This window comes from Chlorocebus sabaeus, chromosome 19, assembly GCF_047675955.1.
Source record: "Chlorocebus sabaeus isolate Y175 chromosome 19, mChlSab1.0.hap1, whole genome shotgun sequence".
In the NCBI taxonomy this organism is placed as follows: Eukaryota; Metazoa; Chordata; class Mammalia; order Primates; family Cercopithecidae; genus Chlorocebus; species Chlorocebus sabaeus.
In genome coordinates, this window is record NC_132922.1 from 846661 (window position 1) to 865785 (window position 19125).

A 19125-nucleotide genomic window follows, 5' to 3' on the forward strand; every position below is an offset into this window, starting at 1 on the left:
CCACCGCCGGGCCTGGGGGATCTGGGCACGCAGGTCCTGGCTTCCACCCCGGGGGATGTTCGGCGGCGGCGGCGGTGGCGGTGGCGCTCATGCATCTCATTCGGCGCCACCTTCCGCGGGGCCTCCTTTCCTTCGGGGAGTCCCCGCCCGCGGGGCCGTGACTAAGCGGAGTCACCTGCCGCCAAGGGCTTTCCAAGAAGGTCAAGGCCAACCGCGCTCCGGCCCACGCCCCAGAACTCGGGCTGTGCCCTCACGGCCATCGTCCTGCGCATCGTCATTGCGCCCGCAGGTGGTTCCCAGCGACGAGGAGCGCGGGGGCGGAGAAGCGGGGGAGGAGCGCGGGCGGGTCTCTGTGGGGCTGGGCACGGGCTGCAGGTCCCCAACCCTGCTCACCCCAGGCCCCACCCCCTCCACCCCTGCTAACCCCAGGCCCCACCCCCTCCACTCCTGCTTCTCTCGGACCCCCACCCTCCCCTCCGCCCCTGCTCCTCCTGGACCCCCACCCTCCCCTCCGCCCCCACCCCTGCTCACCCCAGGCCCCACACCCCCACCTCTGCTTCTCCTGGACCCGCAGCCTCCCCTCCTCCCCAATCCCTACTCCTCACAGACCCTCCACCCTCCCCTCCGCCCCCACCCCTGCTCCTCCCAGACTCCCACCCTCTCCTCCGCCCCAACCCCTGCTCCTTCTGAACCCCCCCTCACTCTCCCCTTTGCCCCACCCCTGCTCCTCGCACATCCCCACCCTCCCCTCCGCCCGCACTCCTGCTCCTCCCGGACCCCCACCCCTCCCCTCTGCCCTTACTCCTCCCGGACCCCCACCCTCCACTCCGCTCCCACCCTGCTCCTCTCCGCTCCCCCACTCTCCCCCGCGCCCTCCGCCCCCAACACCTGCTCCTTCCTAGACCTTTATCCCCCTGTCCCAGTCCCTGAGCCGGTCTCTGCCCCAGTCTGGCTCTTCACTGCACCCCGGCGCCTCCATTGCTTCCCCTCCCCCCACCTCCTCGTGGCACCCCCATCTGCTCCCCGCCCCCTCTAGCCGGGGAAAGGCCAGCTGACGCTTCCGGCACCGCCCCTTTCCCGGCAGGGCCGCGCCCCGAGCTTCCCGCCCGCGGGAGCAACACCGCCCCCCGCGCCCCACCCCTCGCCCCGCCGCCCGCCGGGGTCTCCCAAGCCCGCTCTGCGCAGGGCGGGGTTCTTCCTCTGCAGCGGGCAGACCGTGGACCCGGGCGCCGGACAGAGGCTGGAGGGGGGCCTAGGTGGGGGGAATCCCCGGTGGCTGTCCCGCTCCCCACCCCCACCGCGGCCACCAGTCACCGCTCCCAGGCGGGACCCCGAGGCTTGCGGGTGACTCTCGAGTAGTGGCCGCCCTGTGGCCCAGAGAGCCCGGTCGCAGGCGGGTGGGTGAGCGCAGAAGGACGCTGGCCCTGGACTGCTGTTTGAGGGGTAAGGGACCAGGTACCCCTCCCTGGCTCTGGGGGGATCCTCCCAACGTCCAGACTGTGGGGAGAGCGGACCCTGCTGGCAGCTGGGAAAGGTCTCTCCGGAAGGATCCCCCAGGAGTGGGTGGAGGGGGTCTCTGGAGAGGTGGGTGCCGTGCAGCCCCCTCAGGCCAGGCCCGGCTCCTCACTGGTGCAGAGCAGCCGGCTTGGGGTTTCAGAAGACCCCAGCCCCAGGGAGGCGGGGAGGGGCACTGGGCCTGGAGGGGGTGTGTGTGGCTTGAGAGCGGGGGGGGGGCCCCACCAGCCACATCACAGCAACCCTTTCTGGGCCCCGATGCCGTCCCCCACTCCCCTGCAGTACCTGGTCCCTTCCAACCCCCCAACCCCCAGGGCCCACCTGGCACAGGCTCAGTCCACACCCGCGTGCTGGCCATGGGCACATGGGGAGGACGGCAGGGCCTCTGGCCCAGGGCCCCCCATCCTGAGTCGCGCCACTGATGACCACCTGTCCCAGGTGGCAGGCAGGGTCCTCATCCCAGGCCTGCAGGGGCCTGGGAATCTGAAAAGGGACAGAGCCGGAGCAGGGGGGCTGAGGAAGCAGTGGGGAGCAGGCTGAGGAGGGCACCTTGCTGAAGGTCATACCCTTTGAGTAACCATCTGGGGGCCAAAGGCCCACCCCCCTCCTCACAGCTCAGCACGCTGGAGCAGTCTCAGGCTGCCTCACCTCACCCAGCCCCTGGGTCAGCTGAGGACATGGCTGAGGCGCTGCCGCCGCCTGCCGCTCTGGAGCCAGCCACAGACAGGCAGCGCCAGGGAGGTGTGCAGGCAAAGGCTCTCGCTCTGTCCAGCGGGCACCACTGGCAGTGGACGGCGACGGGGAGGGGCCTGCACTCTTGCGGTGAGTGAGCCTGGGGTGAGAGTCCGGGGGGCACAACCTTGAGAACAGTGTCCTCGGTGGGCTGCTGGTGCCCGCCCCTGAAGCTCTGGAAAAGCAACAGAAAACTGCATGGAGAGGCCAGGAGAACACACACAGACTCGGTGGCCAGAGGGGCCGGCTCCCAATAGGTGACCCTACTCCTGGGGGTCTGCTGTGCTCGGGCCACAGTGCTGGCTGGGAAGAAACAGGATGTCTCCAAACCGTGCCTCCTCCGTGGGAGAGGCTGGCCCCCTCTCCCAGCTCCCCAGGACCTGCCCGAGACCCTCCTGGAATTAAGTTGCAGTGTATCCTGGTGGGGATGTGCTGGCCCAGTGACAAAGGGGCCACAGCCTGAAGGAGCCCAGGACCCGCAGCCGTGCCCGGCCAGATAAGCTGCGTGGGGTGGACGGTGGAGAGCTTGTGGGTTGTGGATCCTTTTCTGAGGACGAGGACCCCAGGAGGCGGTGTCCTCTGCTGCTCTGTTTCACGGTTCAGAGGCTCCTGGAGCGCGGGACACACGTGAAGAGGGGTGAATGTCAGAACAGCCACCCCAGACGGGGGCTGAAAGGCCTGTGACACCACGGATCCGGCCGTCCTCTGGAACTGAGAGCAGGGGACGGTCACAGCACTGGACTGGCTGAGAGGGACAGGGGTGGCAGCCAGGCGGCAGCGTTTGACCATCAGTGGCTGTGGAGGCAGCTCTAATTAGAGTTGCAGGGCTGGAGTGGGGCCAAGGGCCAGAGCCGCGTGGGGTTGTGGAGGTAACTGGTAGAACACCATGTTCCTAGGAGAGGGACAGGCAGCCCACAAGAGACTGCTCAGCTTGTTGGAGCAGAAGAAATCAGGGTTGTGTGATGGGGAGGCCAAGGGCACTCTCTCCAATAAAAAGTCATGGCCAGTTGCGGTGGCTCAAGCCGGAAATTGCAGCATTTTGCGAGGCCAAGGCAGGTGGATCACCTTGAGATCGGGAGTTCAAGACCAGCCTGCTCAACATAGTGAAACCCCATCTCTACTAAAAATACAACAATTAGCTGGGCATGGTGGCAGGTGCCTGTAATCTCAGCTACTCAGGAAGCTGAGGCAGGAGAATTGCTTGAATCTGGGAGGTGTTGCAGTGAGCTGAGATTGCGCCACTGCACTCTAGCCTGGGCAACACAGAGAGACTCTGTCTCAAAAATAAGTAAATAAGGCCGGGCGTGGTGGCTCACACCTGTAATCCTAGCACTTTAGGAGGCTGAAGTGGGCAGATCACGAGGTCAGGAGTTCAAGACCAGCCTGACCAACATGGTGAAACCCCGTGTCTACAAAAAATACAAAACTTAGCTGGGCGTGGTGATGCATGCCTGTAATCCCAACTACTTGGGAGGCTGAGGCAGGAGAATTGCTTGAACCCAGGAGGTGGAGGCTGCAGTGAGCCGAGATTGTGCCACTACACTCCAGCCTGGGTGACAGAGTGAGACTCTGTCTCAAAAATAAATAAATAGGGTCGGGCGCAGTGGCTCACACCTGTAATCCCAGCACTTTGGGAGGCAGAGGCGAGCGGAGCACGAGGTCAGGAGATCGAGACCATCCTGGCGAACATGGTGAAACCCCGTATCTACTAAAAATGCAAAAAATTAGCCGGGCATGGTGGTGGGCGCCTGTGGTCCCAGCTACTTGGGAGGCTGAGACAGGAGAATGGCGTGAACCTGGGAGGTGGAGCTTGCAGTGAGCCGAGATCATGCCACTGCACTCCAGCCTGGGCAACAGAGCCAGACTCTGTCTCTCTCTCTCTCTGTGTATATATATATACACACACACATACATATATATACATATATACACACACACACACATATATATATGTCATGACGCTGCCCAGTTTCTAGACCTGAGTGGGTTTCTGACCCAGAGAACAGTCACCGAAGTGAAGGCTGAGTCCCTCAGAGGAAGATGTGCAACCAGTTATTTTGGGCTGTTGCAAAAATAACCCAGCTAGATGCGGTGCCTTTGCTAGAGAGGGCTCCCCAGCCTGCCCAGGTGTGTGGTGAGGCCACTGCTGGGTGCGCATTCTTCTCCATCTCCTGCCTGGCAGGAAGATCAGTCACACTGCCTTGGAACTCAAAACAGGAAACAGCCAGTTCCTCCCCAGAGCTATGGGCTATGGTAACATTCCTGCCTCTCTCCCAAGAATCCAGAGACCTGCACCAGCTGAATGAATGTCCCCAGGACGTCATACTGGCCCCCTCTATCGATGGCCCTGTGCTAATGAGACCAGATGAGCAAGACATGGTGAGCACACTGGGCCCTCCTGAGTGAGAGAATCCCCTCCAAAGTAGAGGACAGATAAGTGACTGCCTCTCGCAGCCCCCGCCAGGACACACAGCACCTGGAAGGCTTCTGGGAACTTGAAGAGCATATTCCACATTTGGGGACTCTGTTCCAACCCAATACTGGGGGACGTGAAAGGACAACTCTGAATAGGCACAGAGCAGAACCAGCTCTACCGCCATCCAAGCCCAGCTCCCGTGTCCTGGCTGCTACTTGACAATCTGACCCTGCAGACCAAAGGCACGGGTGGTAAGGGGTGGGGGTTTAAAGTCAAGTGCCCATGGAAGACCCTCCCCACAGTCAGGTGCAGAGGAGGGCCGTGCTATCCGCAGTGGGTGTTGCGTGCCTGCATCGAGGACTCTTGCCGTGGTTCTGGGCCCCTGCGGAGATGCACGGCCTGGCCATGGGATGCCCCATGGGTGTGTCTCTGCCTTGCCTGCTGGCACTGGCTCTTAGACCAGCCCCACCATGAGGCTGAGCAGGCAGTGGTCGTCTTCAGGGGGATGTGGTACATCCAGGACAGCAGGAGGCAGCACGCATAGGTTGTCCCGGCCTGTGCGGACCCCACCCCGTGATTGGTGTTCCCAGAGCAGACCCACATTCACACCATTGCCGCCTCCCTGTCTAACACAGCTTGGCTGAGTTCCAGGCCACTGTCCAGGGACTGCCATGAGCGTCTGTCCGCCTTGGTGTCAGCGGGAGCTGGCTCGTCCTCTGGTGGGGGCCGTCCTCTGGTGGGGGCTGTCCTCTGTGGCAGGGTGTCCTGTGCCCTGGCGGGAGCACTCCTCACCAGGTCGTGACAACCCACAGCACCTCCAGAGGTGGTCCCCTGTCCCCTGGGGGACACGACAGCTGCCTATTGAGAACCGCTGGCTCACAGAACATCTCATCCTGTGGATCCCGCCCAGTGTCTGTTGCATTGGACCAAGGGACGCGTTTACAGCAAAGTCCGGGGTAGGCCTGACCAGGGGCATTTCTAGAAGCTTCTAGCCTGACAAGGCATGCCCTGTGGGGATGGAAGCCGCCTCCAGGACCTGTGTATGTGCCAAAGCAAGATGCCGGGGTCTGGGAACCAAAGTGGAGGCCCTCTAGGCCCTGCAGTCCCCAGTCCCGGCTCCCACAGGGTGGGGCTCCCCCAGGGCTATGGCAGAGTCTCTGCCTGGGCCCAGAAGGACAGCGGAGGTCCACAGTTCACCCCAACCTCGCTCTTCCAAGTTCCCCTTTTAGAAAGAGGCCCCGGCAGCGCAGAGGTGCGACGGGGCAGGTGCAGTGGGCAGGAGCCGGCCGAGTCCCGGGATCCGAGCCGGGCAGGGCGGTCCCACAGCGCCACCTGTCGGCCGCGCGCGCCCAGGTCCTCGGCCCGGGCTGGGCGACTCCGAGGGGCGGGAGAGCGTGTGCGGCCCCGCGGTCCGCCAGCTGGGCCCGGGCAGGGGTCGCAGTCTGAGGCTGGGTCCGCTGCGTCGGGCGGGAGCTGGCGGGGCGCGGGCGGCACCGCGTGGGGAGGGGCGGGCCAGAGTCCCCCCAGGAGGCGGCGCTCCCGGTCCCAGCTCCAGCCCCAGCCCCGCAGGCGCCCCTTGAGCACCTGGGCAGGTGGACCCCAGCCCCACGGTCCCAAGGACCCTGCCTATGCCCTCGCCCCTGCCCCGGCCCCGGCTCTGCCCGCGGGGTCCCGCGGGGTCGTCCCCCATTCCTGCTCAACCGCCCCCGCCAGCCCCTGTCCCCCATGTCCTACGGGGACCCCTCCTGGCTGGCCCCGACCCCCCGCTGAGGACTCCCTAGCGTTCACTGGCGACAAGGTGGAGACTGGGGTCGTCCCTGCTGCACGCCCGGGATCCTGCTCCCAGGGTCCGGAACCGGGGCCCCTGCCCTGTACACCTGTCCTCGACGCCCCCAGCCTGGACATGGGGGTCAGTAGTACCAGGACGGTGCATGGTCAGGGAAGGGGAACTAGGGCAGAAGCAGGACAGAGGTATCGGCTGAAAGGTAGGGCGGGGGTCCCAGACCCGGCTGCAGTCCTACCTGATTGATGGCGGCTCCACAGGGCTGAGCAGGGCAGGGACGTGAGGGACATGGGAGACGCCTGTCTGCGCACGTGGGGGTGCACAAGGTGGCCCTGGGCCAGCCCCTGCCTGGGTCCTCCTCCCTGGCTGTGCCCTCTACTCCTCCCCCAGGTACCCCCCAGGGACCAGGCCTGCCTTCAGGGCTTCCCGCTGGGGTCGCTTAGTTCCCGCCCACCCATGGGTAGCTCCACCCTCCCACAGGAGACTCAGGTGCTTGGCCCCCCAAGGCCTCAGCTGGTGTTCCCCCACTTCTTTCCATGGCCATCCCTGTGGACTCTCTGCCATGCTCTGACCCCACTTTCTGAGTCCCCCAAGGGCCCACACAGCCCCTGCCCCTCTGGCCTCTGCCCTTGGTCTGCACGGCCAGGACCCCATCTCTAGGTGGTTCCATTGGCGCGTGAAGCGGAGACTGCCTGAGAGGACTGCAGTGGACAAGAGCAGCCCCCATCTCGCCCAAGCTGAGCTGTGCCCCCTCCAGGGATTTGGGACGCCCTGGCCTAGGGTTAGAGGGAGAAGGGGAGAGGCAGTGAGGCTGCTGAGTGCAACTGACTCAGGAAGAACCAGAGGCGAGATGCAGGGCCAGGCACCACTCACCACTCAGCCTGCCAAGTGGGCTGTGGCCGCCTCTGCCTGTCAGGGACCCACAGGGCAGAGTCCTACAGCAGGGCTCTTCCAATACCCAGGTGAGCATGACCACCTGGAGCCCAGTGAGCACAGGTGCACCGAGGTGGGGTTCATGGGCACAGAACAGTGTGGACATGGGGGTCAGTAGTGCCAGGACAGTGCACAGCCTGGGAAGGGGGGCCAGGGCAGGAGCAGGACAGCCAGCCACCTACCCCTGGGGGACATCGGCATGGACAGGAGGGACGGCGTGACTGAGGAGTGGGTGAGGGGGACCAGGCCAAGTGGGAGGCCCAGGGAGGAAGCCATGGCCCCTCAGAACGGAGCTCCCAGAGCCTGCAACCTCTCACCCGCAGCCAGCTTTCTTCTTGGAGTGTCTTCATTCCCAGGTGAGGAACAGACGGGTTTTGTGATTGGCTGTTTCCTCCAGCAAAGCCCCCAAAGATGCCTTTCCTCTGCCCGAGGGTCCCTGCTTGTACATCCTTTGAATGACTGAAGAGGGGCCCATAGGTTGGACCCCTGAAACCCACCTGGTCACGTCTTTAGGTTCTCGCCCGAGGGAGGGGGAGGGGGAGGGGGAGGGGGAGGGGGAGGGGGAGGGGGAGGGCCCTCCCCTACTCCTCTCCTCCCTCCTTCCCTCCTCCCCTCCTCCCCCAAGCAGCACGTGAGTCCTGTTCAGGGACAGCAGAGCCACCAGCCCAGGACCGGACCTACTGCCTCTGCAGACCTCGGCAGCCCTGGTCACCTCCCAGCTCTGGCAGGACAGGTGCAAACTCAGTGGTAAAGGTCTGTCCTGATTAATGAGACAAACCCATACCCGTTCTCCTGATTACCTTCAACGGTCAATTTTATTACAAAGAACTGTATCAAAATATACAAGTCTGTTTAAGAACAACCAAGAAATGCAGCTGTTTAAGGGCCAAATGAGAATCAACCATTAGAGACCAGGCAGCTTCTCCCTCCCGCTGTCCACTGCAGGGAACACATCCTCGGGGCCACAATTTCCACAGGACGTCCTTCTGAATAATTTAAAGGGCAAGTCTAGCACATTACAGGTCTTCGTGGGCGGGCAGCTGTGTCGGGCTTTCTTCTTCTGTGGCTTCTGTCAGAAAACAAGCACAGGTCGTCAAAGCTTGGCACGGAGGGCCCTGGGGACGAGGCCTTTCCCGGGACAGCAGCAGCAGGTGCAGGGACTGCCTGTTCAGTCCTGGCTCAAGGCCCCGGACGCAGTGGTCCAAGGGCAGCTCGGAGACCCCCGGTTCCCCCGACAGCAGATGAGAGATGAGGCAGAAGGGATTTCAAAGCCGCCACACTGCCTTGGGTGTGGAGGATGCGGAGATGGGAGCGGCAAGGGGTTCCTTGCAGCCCAGTAGAATGGGAGCCTGAGCAATGGTGGTGGGGGGAGGAGAAAGAGGGGACCCAGGGTGGTGGTAGGAGGGAAGGGCAAGAGGGGACCGAGGGTGGGGGGGGAGGGAGGGACAAGAGGGGACCAAGGGTGAGGGGAGGGAGGGGCAAGAGGGGACCGAGGGTGAAGGGAGGGAGGGGCAAGAGGGGACCGAGTGTGGGGGGGAGGGAGGGGCAAGAGGGGACCGAGGGTGAAGGGAGGGAGGGGCAAGAGGCAGGGCCGGCCCAAGGCAGAGGGGACCGAGGGGGTGGCAGGCAGCCTTGTCGTCTTGCCTGTCTGTCCCTGCCGACCCCTCAGTTCTCCTGTCTTGCTGTTGCTGTTTACTACAATGCTTCTAGAGGTGGAATTGCTTTTATTTGTCCTGCTCAGGAAACAGCTTCTGGAATCTGAATCCTGCCTTATTCATTCTGAAAAACCCTTAGCCAACATCTCCTTGAATGCTGTTTCTTTCCCACACTCTATATTCTAGACTTCTGTGAGGACTGTCATGGGCAGAGCTGTGTCCCCCAAAAGATGCTGAAGTCTTTACTCCCAGCACCTGGGATTGTGACCTTGTTTGGAAATAGGGTCTTTAGAGATGGCTAAGTTAACACGAGGGCATTAGTGACTAGTGTCCTTACGAAGAGGGGAGGTTTGTACAGACACCGCATGGGACTATGTGAAGACACGGGGAGCAGGTGGCGTCCCCAGATAAGGACAGAGGCCCGGAATAGACGTGCCTGCCCAGCCTTCCAAGGAAGCAGCCTGCTTGCATCTGGGCCTCTGACTTCTGGCTCCAGATCTGTGAGAGGCACATTTCTGTTGCTGGAGTCCGAGTCCCTGGTTCTTGGTAAGGCAGCTCCAGGAAACAGGTATGGGGGACCTGCTTGCCCTTCACCACTTCCTGCCAGTCCCTGTCTCTGTGGCACCCTGGGCAACTTCCCCAGATGACTTTTCCAGCTCCTCAGCTGCCTCTTCTGTGTCTGCTCCTCCTTGCCTGCTGAGGTTTGAGGTTCAGAGACTTCCCCTTTCATCGCCTTAACTTCCGTTTGAGCTGTGAACCTGGGGCTTCATCCTCAGGAAGCCGGTACCTCTCTGCGCAAGTGTGCCCACACAGAGGTGTTATGCACCTGTCTTCCGGGAACCCCCCTCTCACTATCCCAAGGCCACTGTCTGTGTGGATTTCAGACCAAGCAGCCAGTCTACCTGCAAGCCCTGAAGTCCAGGGGATGGCAGCCCATGTTGGGGGAGCTTGTATGGAGAGAGCCTGTGTGGAGGGAGCCTGTGTGGAGGGAGCCTGTGTAGGGGTCAGTCTGTGTGGGGGGAGCCTGTGTGGGGGGCAGTCTGTGTGGGGGGAGCCTGTGTGGGGGGCAGTCTGTGTGGGGGGAGCCCGTGGTGGGGGGAGCCTGTGTGGGGGGAGCCCATGTGGGGGGAGCCCGTGTGGAGGGAGCCCGTGTGGGGGGCAGTCTGTGTGGGGGAAACCTGTGTGGAGGGAGCCCGTGTGGGGGGAGCCCGTGTTGGGGGAGCCTGTGTGGAGGGAGCCGCGCCACTCACCAGCCTCTGCTGGCGGCACACAGGCATCTTCAGTTTCTTCGAAGCCATCGGGACACACGCAGACGTAGCTCCCTGGAGTATTGTAGCAGTTTTCGTTTTTCCTCACACAGGGTTTTTCTGCTAGTGAGCACTCATCTACATCTAAAATTAAAAGACTCAGTTTTAATAATTACTTCACTTAGCAGATGTGCAGCAGATTGTGAAACTCATTCATTCAGATTCACTCACATAAAGAAAGCACAACGATGACAAACGTCACGTTACAGAAGGGAGCAAAGGTCAGGAAAGGCTTCAAGAGGGCAGAATTTCATGTCTCAAAGTTGGGCCCTCAACTGGTAGAAAATGCAGAGAAGAGACCTCCAGGTGAGGCCAGAAGGCTGGCATGTACCCAGGAAGCCCACTTTCTTTTCTTTTTTTTTTGGAGACGGAGTCTCGCTCTGTCGCCCAGGCTGGAGTGCAGGCTGGACTGCAGTGGCACGATCTCGGCTCACTGCAAGCTCCGCCTCCCGGGTTCCCGCCATTCTCCTGCCTCAGCCTCCCGAGTAGCTGGGACCACAGGCGCCCGCCACTACGCCCGGCTAAGGTTTTGTATTTTTAGTAGAGACGGGGTTTCACCATGTTAGCCAGGATGGTCTCGATCTCCTGACCTCGTGAACCACCCACCTCAGCCTCCCAAAGTGCTGGGATTACAGGCGTGAGCCACCGCGCCTGGTCAGGAAGCCCACTTTCTCCACGTGGATTCCAGCCACACCCAGGCTCACCCAGGCAGCCCACAACCATGGCAGGCCTGGCCTTAAGCCTCGAGGCCAGCACCACCCAGGAGCTAGAGAGAAAGCAGAGGCTCTGGACCTGGGGAACGAGGCCACTGGGGAGAGGCTGGTGCAGCAGTGACATCCACACCTGGGTCGGCCATGCAGAGCCCATCCCCCACCCCCACTGCTTCTGCATCTCTTGGACCTCAGGGTGAGTGCGCAGTAACCCTGGGGAGCTGCGTCTGCAGGACGGGTCTCAGCTGCTTCCTATCCCTGGCAGCACCTCCTGGGGCCATTCATATCATGGTCCCTTGGGAAGGGTCCACCTGCGTCCAGCACAGACCCCGTCACTGACCTGCATGTCACTGACCTGCACACTGTCCATGCTCCCTCACGTAGCCGGGGATACACTCTTTACAGTTTCCTGGGCCTTCCCCTGTGCAGCCCACACAGCTGGAGTCACACTCTGCAACAGGGAGCCGGTGTCGGACCCCCACACGCCGGGGAGCCTCTAGCATGGGACCCCCACACGCCGGGGAGCCTCTAGCATGGGACCCCCACACGCCGGGGAGCCTCTAGCATGGGACCCCCACACGCCGGGGAGCCTCTAGCATGGGACCCCCACACGCCGGGGAGCCTCTAGCATGGGACCCCCACACGCCGGGGAGCCTCTAGCATGGGACCCCCACACGCCGGGGAGCCTCTAGCATGGGACCCCCACACGCCGGGGAGCCTCTAGCATGGGACCCCCACACGCCGGGGAGCCGGCGTCAGACCCCCACACGCCGGGAAGCCTCTAGCATGGGAACCCCACACGCCGGGGAGCCGGTGTCGGACCCCCACACGCTGGGGAGCCTCTAGCATGGGACCCCCACACGCCGGGGAGCCGGCGTCAGACCCCCACACGCCGGGAAGCCTCTAGCATGGGACCCCCACACGCCGGGGAGCCGGCGTCAGACCCCCACACGCCGGGAAGCCTCTAGCATGGGAACCCCACACGCCGGGGAGCCGGTGTCGGACCCCCATGTGCCGGGGAGCTTCTAGCATGGGACCCCCACACGCCAGGGAGCCTCTAGCATGGGACCCCCACACGCCGGGGAGCCGGCGTCAGACCCCCACACGCCGGGAAGCCTCTAGCATGGGAACCCCACACGCCGGGGAGCCGGTGTCGGACCCCCACACGCTGGGGAGCCTCTAGCATGGGACCCCCACACGCTGGGGAGCCGGCGTCGGACCCCCACACGCTGGGGAGCCTCTAGCATGGGACCCCCACACGCCGGGGAGCCTCTAGCATGGCTTCCAGTGTAGGGGCTCACTGAGGGTCCTGCTGTCTGCACTCCCAACAGTGAAAACTGCCTGGGGCTGTCACAGAGGCTCCTCCCTGCTGCTGGGACTGGGGATCGGCACAACTCTTCTGGGGCACTGTGGCCCTAAAAGACACATTCCCTTGACTGAGCGATTTGGAAATTAATCCAAAGAAAATCATAAGGAATGTGAAAAGTTTTACCTTCAAGAGTATTCACAGTTGATAACAGTTGAAAAATTGTTATGACGTAAATGTCCAGCAATAGACATTGTTTTAAACGTATGAAACAATGGCATGCTCCAAAATCATTAACATGATGGAGAAACCACAGGACGCAGGACAAGCTGCTGGGTGGAAAACACCGACAGGTGCTGTGGAAAATCACACAGGGCACGTTGCGGGGGCGCTGGGAGGCACGAGCAGGGTGCGCTCTCCAGGGAACTCGTGGGTTTTTAATTTTCTTTAACTTACTTGAATTTTCTGATTTTCCTACAGCAAATACCTATGACTTATTTTGCCACACTAAGTGTTCTCAGAGCAGGCAGGAGGTATATAAGTGATGCTAAGAAGTCATAAATGAATGTTTACAAAGGCAGCAATGAAACCCAGGAGGGCCCCGGAGTGCAGGCCCGCCCGCTTGACCCACCTTCGCACGTGTAGGAGCCGTTGGCATTCTTACAGAACTGTTCGGCGCTGCAGGGAGGTGTCTCGGCCGCACACTCGTCCACATCTGGAACAGAATGGCACAGCTGTGAGTGGCCCAGGACGGCCTGGCCAGGGAGCAGGAGAGGAATGATCATGGCCTGATACAGCCCACGGCCAGGACCGGCTGGGGAAGGGCAGGGAGGAGGGCAGCCCCTGGGGGGATCATCTCAAAAGCCCTCCTCGGAGGTCCCATGTGGCAGGGGAGGGGATAAGGTGATGGCCAGGCCCTGTCCTTAGAGAGTCAGTGCCAACTGTGGCAGGGGCCCCATGAGGATGGTGACGCATCGCGTGAGGGTGAGACAGTGAGAGCCTCCACACCTCACGCCCGCACATCCCTCTCCCTTCTCCCCAGAGCTGTGGAACCTGCCAGGGGCTGAGCTCCAGTTTTTTTTTTTTTTTTTTTTTTTTTTGAGACAGAGTCTCGCTCTTTTGACCAGGCTGGAGTTCAGTGGCGCGACCTTGGCTTACTGCAAGCTCCGCCTCCCGGGTTCATGCCATTCTCCCGCCTCAGCCTCCTGAGTAGCTGGGACTACAGGCGCCCGCCACCACGCCCGGCTAAGTTTTTGTATTTTTAGTAGAGATGGGGTTTCACTGTGTTAGCCAGGAGTGTCTCGATCTCCTGACCTCGTGATCCACCTGCCTCAGCCTCCCAAAGTGCTGGGATTACAAGCGTGAGCCACCACGCCCACTCGGCACCTGGACTTTGGGAAAGCCACAGCTAGTCCCAGACCCTCCCCGTGAAGCCAGAGCCTTTGGCTTCTCCAGAGCTCAGAGGCGCTGCAGGGCTGGCTTTGTAAGTGCTGTGCCCATAGCCAGGATGGCGGGAAGAGACACAGCAGAAGCAGGTGATGCCCACCATGTGGGGGACAGGGTGGGGTGAGCATAGCACAATGCTAGAGATGTCCAGACCTGGCACCACTTAGAACCTGGAGGCCTGTGTTAGGAGGTGACGTCCCCCTCCTGGCTGAGCACTGCCAGGCACGGAGCTGGCTTGTCACACTGGTGTGAGTGGGGGGCCGTACCCCTCGGATAGCAGGAGCTCGTGGGCAGCCCCCTGCCACCCTGAGTTTGCCGTCTGCGGGAAAAGGCAGTTTCCATTGCACATGCCAGCAGCACGGCCCTGCCCTTCTGCCTGCTCCCAGACCTGGCTGTGCCACTGTGCCCTGCCCCTTCCCACATCCCCCGGGACCCACCAGCCTCCGCCACCATGGGTGCAGCCAGGACCACCCTGATATGCCCCATCCGTGTGTCTTCTGAAACCCGCACAGAGGGATACAGCTGGCCCCCTGCCGGCGGCCTCCCTCCCAGGAACACACTCAGGTGAGTTCCCAGGCGCTGTCAGCCGACTTGGGGCAGCTGGCACCACAGGTCCACAGCCCCAGGGCCACCTGAGAGCAAGGACACGGTGGCCCCGATGCCTGCCCAGTCCAGAAGGTACGAAGAAAGTCCCATGATCTTTCCTGATCCGTGCATGGTGGGATCACAGGTGTGGGAGCCTAGGGGTCCACTGAACGATCCCCTTCCCATGACCCAGAATGAGCAGAGATGGGGAGGGCTGTGAACCAGGAGCAGCTGGCGGGACGGGGACGCAGAGGCTGGGCAGAAGTGGACCTTGGGGAGCCCCCACCCCCCGACCCCTCCTCACCCACGCAGGCGCCCTCGTCCACCCCCGGGCCGCTCCTCACCCACGCAGGCGCCCTCGTCCACCCCCGGACCCCTCCTCACCCACGCAGGCGCCCTCCTCCACCCCCGGACCCCTCCTCACCCACGCAGGCGCCCTCCTCCACCCCCGGGCCGCTCCTCACCCACGCAGGCGCCCTCCTCCACCCCCGGACCCCTCCTCACCCACGCAGGCGCCCTCCTCCACCCCCGGACCCCTCCTCACCCACGCAGGCGCCCTCCTCCACCCCCGGGCCGCTCCTCACCCACACAGGCGCCCTCCTCCACCCCCGGGCCGCTCCTCACCCACGCAGACACCCTCGTCCAGCACCCAGCCCACTTCGCACTCGCCGCAGTCTCTGTTGGTCGGGCCCGAGCACGTCTTGCAGGACTCGTCGCAGGCTGGAAGGCAAAGGCGGGCCTGGGTACGAACCCCACTCTCAGGTACCAGCTTGGGGACAGGGCTTGTTTAAAAGTGAGGAATTTAAGGGGAAAAAGCAACATGGGGTTTTCAGTGCCCATGAATTTAAAATTCTCAGCAAATCAGGACTCCAAGGAATTTTTAATAACCTGGAGAAGGCAGCTATCCGTACTCTGGAGCTGTAGCCTGGCTGGGTGTGCGTGTTCCGGATCCACACGTGCCCCATGCCATGCCAACATCCAAGAGACAGACGGCAAGGGGTGTAAGAACCAGAGAGGCCGGTCCTGACTGGCGATCCACAGGTCTGTCTGCCCAGAATAGCCTAGGGGGCTACCGGCCAACCATGCACTCATGTCCAAGACATCAACACACCCAGAGTTTTCCTACATATCAGTGACAACCAGGGAGAAAACGTCCTTTGGAAAGATGCCACTCATAATGGCCTGCAGGGATTTGACAGGTGCTGCTCTCCGGGCCGGTGCTGGGCCCGCACGGTACCTCCAGGACCTGTGCACTGCGTGGCCCATCACAACTCCAGGTCGCGGCAGACCTCGAACTAGAGAGGAAGGTGAGTAGCTTCTCCCTTCTGGGGGCTGTTATGGGACAGGAAGCGCCCCTAGCAACCTCTGCCTCTATCCTCTGACGTTTTAATTCATCCTTCTGGGCCCCCGAAGCTTCCCTGGACATCCGGGGTTAAGATATTAGCAGGCCCCTGTTCCCATCTAGGCAGGTAGCTCCAGCAAGGGGCAGTTGTCATCCTGCCTCACCCCGGGGCCGGCCCAGGCGTAGCCGTACCTGTGCAGACGCTGTGGGTCTCGTTCCGGAGCGAGCTGAAGTAGCCGTCCATGCAGTCAGTGCACAGTGGGCCCTGGTACCCCACGTGGCACCGGCAGGACCCGTCACCCTGTCTGCTGCCGTCTCCGCTGCAGTGGCCATTCCCGCTGCAGGGCCTCTGGGACCCACCCTGGCACGCTTTGGGGGACACAAAACCATGCTCAGAGCACACCTGGTGGTGACTGGTGGGGTGTTCTCAGAGAGAACGCACTGCACCCAAACCCTGTACGATTCTGAGGACGTACATGAGCCTGCAGGCTTGGAGTGGGTGTTGGGGGAAACTGATTTCCTGGGGTCTGCAGGGCTGGCGGTGGATGGCCTGAGTGGAGCAAGCCACAGGCTGCTGGACTTCACTAAGGCCACGTGCTGCATGATGACGTTTAGGTCAACAAGGGACCCTGCATGGCACAGCTGTCCCCTAAGATGATAATAAAGCTGAGCAGCTCCTATTGCCTAGTGACATCACGATACGCCTTATTACCTGTTCTATGTTTAGATGTATTCAGGTGACACACTCTTACCACGTCACAATGGCCCACAGTACTCAGGACCCTCACGTGCCACGCGGGTGTACGGCCTGGGAGCAGCAGGCCCTGCCAGGCGGCCTAGGTGCGGAGCGGCTGCACCACCTAGGCGTGTGGAGTGCACTCTGCCATGTTTGCACCATGACAAAGTCGCCTGATGATGCATTTCTCAGAACACGCCTGGTCGTTACACATGACTGCACTTTGTGTGGCTTTGGGCAGCCTCAGCTGAAACATGGTGATGGGGACACCGATGCATCAGGGGCGGAGACTGCAGGGAGAGTGGGAACATCAGCTGCAGCCTCCAGTGCTCGCCAGGGATAGACGCAGAGGCTGGCAGGAGGCTGACGGGGGGCAGGTCGGGGGGTCTAAACCTGAAACTTCTGCTGCCTGATCCTGCTTGACCACGTGATTGCCTTTTATAAACGTTAAACCGTGGCTTCCGTTTCTGCACACTTCTTCACAGAAGAGCCCTGTCCTGCAGCGCCCATTAAGGCTCAAGGCCGTGCACCCAGCCTGATAAGACACCTACTGCCCTGGGCTCTCTGCAATGGCAGCCACAGAAGCTGTGGTGTGGTCCCCTCTGTGCACACAGGGAGAAGCCCCTGGACAGGTCAGTCAGGACAGACTCTCAGGTGAGTGGACTCAGCTGTGAACAACCTGAGTCAGTGAACCCCTGAGTTAACAGAACAGCTGGGATGACATACTCAGAGTTTTACACTAAAGCGTGAGGTGAGCGGTGAGGCTGCAGTGGGAGGGTGCGAAGTGCTCCAAGTTGGGTTGGGGATAGGGGAGGCAGCCGTCCGGCAGGGTCCCAGACCCTACAGAAAGCTGATGTCCCCCAGGTCCCCTGTGCTTTCATCCCCAAAGAATTGTGAGAGGAAGAGGGGAAGTGATGTAGGAGATGGGATTTCCCTAAGCAGAAACGCACCGAGACAGTCGGGACCGTAGGTTCCTGGAGAGCAGCACAGTTTCAGCGTCTTCACACAAAACCACTCGAATAAGTCAGGATACTCGTTCTTCCTGAGGATGGAGGAAAACATTCACTGAATCCCACCAGACACGGCTCTTTAAAACAAACATGCAGCTGAACATAACATAGGCTCTAGAGTATTGCAAGATCCAGGAAACAAGAGTCTAGGTGTGGACAGAATCTTCTCGTTAATTTCCTGGTTTTGATCACTGACCCTGGTGATAAAAAAACAGTAATTCAGGGTTTGTAAGGTGGGTGCGAGGCAGGTGGGAGCTCCATACTGTTCCCGTACCTTTCTAAGTCTGAGGTTATTTCAAATTCTAAGTTGGAAAATAAAAAGTATCTTCTAAGAGGTTTTAAGGCACTCACAGCTGCAGCCACCAGGCCTCCAGGTGTTCCTCCTGCGCCTCCAGCATCTGGTTGCATTCGAAGTCGCTGCTCTCACACAGCCCCTCCAGAATCTCCAGCAGGCGAATCTCGCTGAAACACAGGCCCACGCGGGCCCACAGTCAGCGCCACAAGCCAGTGAAGAAAAATCCGAACCAATACACCAGCCCGGGTGCAGGGGCGGGGGGCCGGGATTCCAGGCAGAGAGAGTAAGGGGACCCCACTGTCAGGGGCCAGGAGCGGTTCACACAAGTGGGGCTGGTGTTCTAGTTTACATTTTGAAAAGCCACTGTCTGTTGAGGGGGCAGGGACCAGAGCAGAAGCTGGAAGGCCAGAGAGGATCCAGCCATTAGTCCTCAGGCAAAAGCCAAGGCAACTCAGACAGGTGACTGGTGCCTCGCGGGCTGTTCTGTCTCCCTGTTATTAACACGGGCACCAAAGGCAGGACACGGCTTCCCAGGACAGGGTCCGGCCAAGACCCACAGGGCTGCTCCAGAGCGCCCACCTGGACTCATACTTGGACAGCGTCTTTTCCTCCCAAGCCGTGTTCCCGCCGCCAAAGTTCTTCTTTGCGGTGTCCACCAACCCCTGCGAGGAGACAGTGCCCATAGGGATTGGTACCACCTGACCCCCCGCCCAGGGTGAGGGCGACCCCAGGTCGAGGGTGAGGGGACCCCAGGCCCACGGTGGGGTCAACCCTGGGTCCACGGTGGGGGTGGATCCCGGGTCGAGGGTGAGGGGGACTCCAGGACTACGGAGTGGCGACTCTGGATCGACGGTGAGGGGGACCCCAGGTCCACGGTGGGGGGGCCCCAGGTCTAGGGTGAGGGGGACTTTGAATCCAGGGTGAGGGCGACCCTGGCTCCAGGGTGAGGGGGACCCCAGGCCCAAGGTGGGGCGGACCCCGGATCCAGGGTGAGGTGGACCCCGGGCCCACGGTGGACGACCCCGCCCGGTCCCTGCCCACCTGGTTAAACTTGTCCACCAGCCCCCGGCACCGCTGGCAGGGCGTCGGCTTCTTGGCGGCCTCCGGCGCGGGCGGCAGCAGCAGCAGAAGCGACAAGAGCCCTAGCGCGGCCCGGCGCGGCAGGCGCATGGCGGGTAGCACTGCGGGCAGACGCAGCCGGAGCTCCAGGTCCTGCGGCCGCGCGGCTCCGGCCTCTCGGCCGCCCACCCGCTCCCAGCCGCGCCGGCCGGTCCCCCTGGCTACTTGACGGTGCCGGCGAGGCCCCGCCCCGCTCGCCAGCCCCGAGCCGCTATTGGTCGATGGGACCCGCCCC

General features: G+C 61.8%; 1 protein-coding gene and 2 long non-coding RNA genes across 5 annotated transcripts; 2 read left to right on the top strand and 1 right to left on the bottom strand.

Annotated features, from left to right (window-relative positions):
• Positions 1-858: 858 nt before the first annotated feature.
• On the top strand, positions 859-8070 carry LOC140709070 (uncharacterized). Its single transcript, XR_012089412.1, has 3 exons — positions 859-7408; positions 7703-7735; positions 8008-8070. It is a non-coding gene; the product is annotated as an uncharacterized lncRNA (long non-coding RNA).
• Positions 8071-8166: 96 nt separating this feature from the next.
• On the bottom strand, positions 8167-19077 carry CRELD2 (cysteine rich with EGF like domains 2). 2 transcript variants are annotated; one of them, XM_007976158.3, is made up of 11 exons: positions 18813-19076; positions 18351-18433; positions 17828-17938; positions 17417-17508; positions 15923-16099; positions 15280-15415; positions 15013-15113; positions 12989-13072; positions 11407-11502; positions 10285-10425; positions 8167-8448 (listed from the first exon to the last, which is right to left on the bottom strand). In XM_007976158.3, exons 1-11 carry the CDS (start codon positions 18939-18941, stop codon positions 8396-8398), a joined length of 1203 nt encoding a protein of 400 aa, XP_007974349.2. In that variant the 5' UTR covers positions 18942-19076; the 3' UTR covers positions 8167-8395. The 2 variants fall into 2 exon arrangements, with proteins under 2 accessions (XP_007974349.2, XP_007974347.2); XM_007976156.3 differs by lacking the exon at positions 15280-15415 and having other exon boundaries at positions 15013-15108; positions 18813-19077.
• On the top strand, positions 14404-16549 carry LOC119627292 (uncharacterized). Of its 2 annotated transcripts, none has more exons than XR_012089414.1 (4): positions 14404-14481; positions 14981-15150; positions 15577-15695; positions 16458-16549. It is a non-coding gene; the product is annotated as an uncharacterized lncRNA (long non-coding RNA). The 2 variants fall into 2 exon arrangements; XR_012089413.1 differs by lacking the exon at positions 16458-16549 and adding an exon at positions 15854-15954.
• Positions 19078-19125: the final 48 nt, after the last annotated feature.

Bases quoted from the DNA above. Each gene is read 5' to 3' on its own strand.
- CRELD2 (XM_007976158.3), bottom strand. From the start codon at position 18,941: ATGCGCCTGCCGCGCCGGGCCGCGCTAGGGCTCTTGTCGCTTCTGCTG. The intron at 16,100-17,416 runs GTGCGTTTCTGC...TGTCCCCCAAAG, and splicing joins CTACGGTCCCGACTGTCTCG to CGTGCCAGGGTGGGTCCCAG. The intron at 8,449-10,284 runs GTGAGTGGCGCG...GTTTTCTGACAG, and splicing joins TGTGCCGCCAGCAGAGGCTG to AAGCCACAGAAGAAGAAAGC.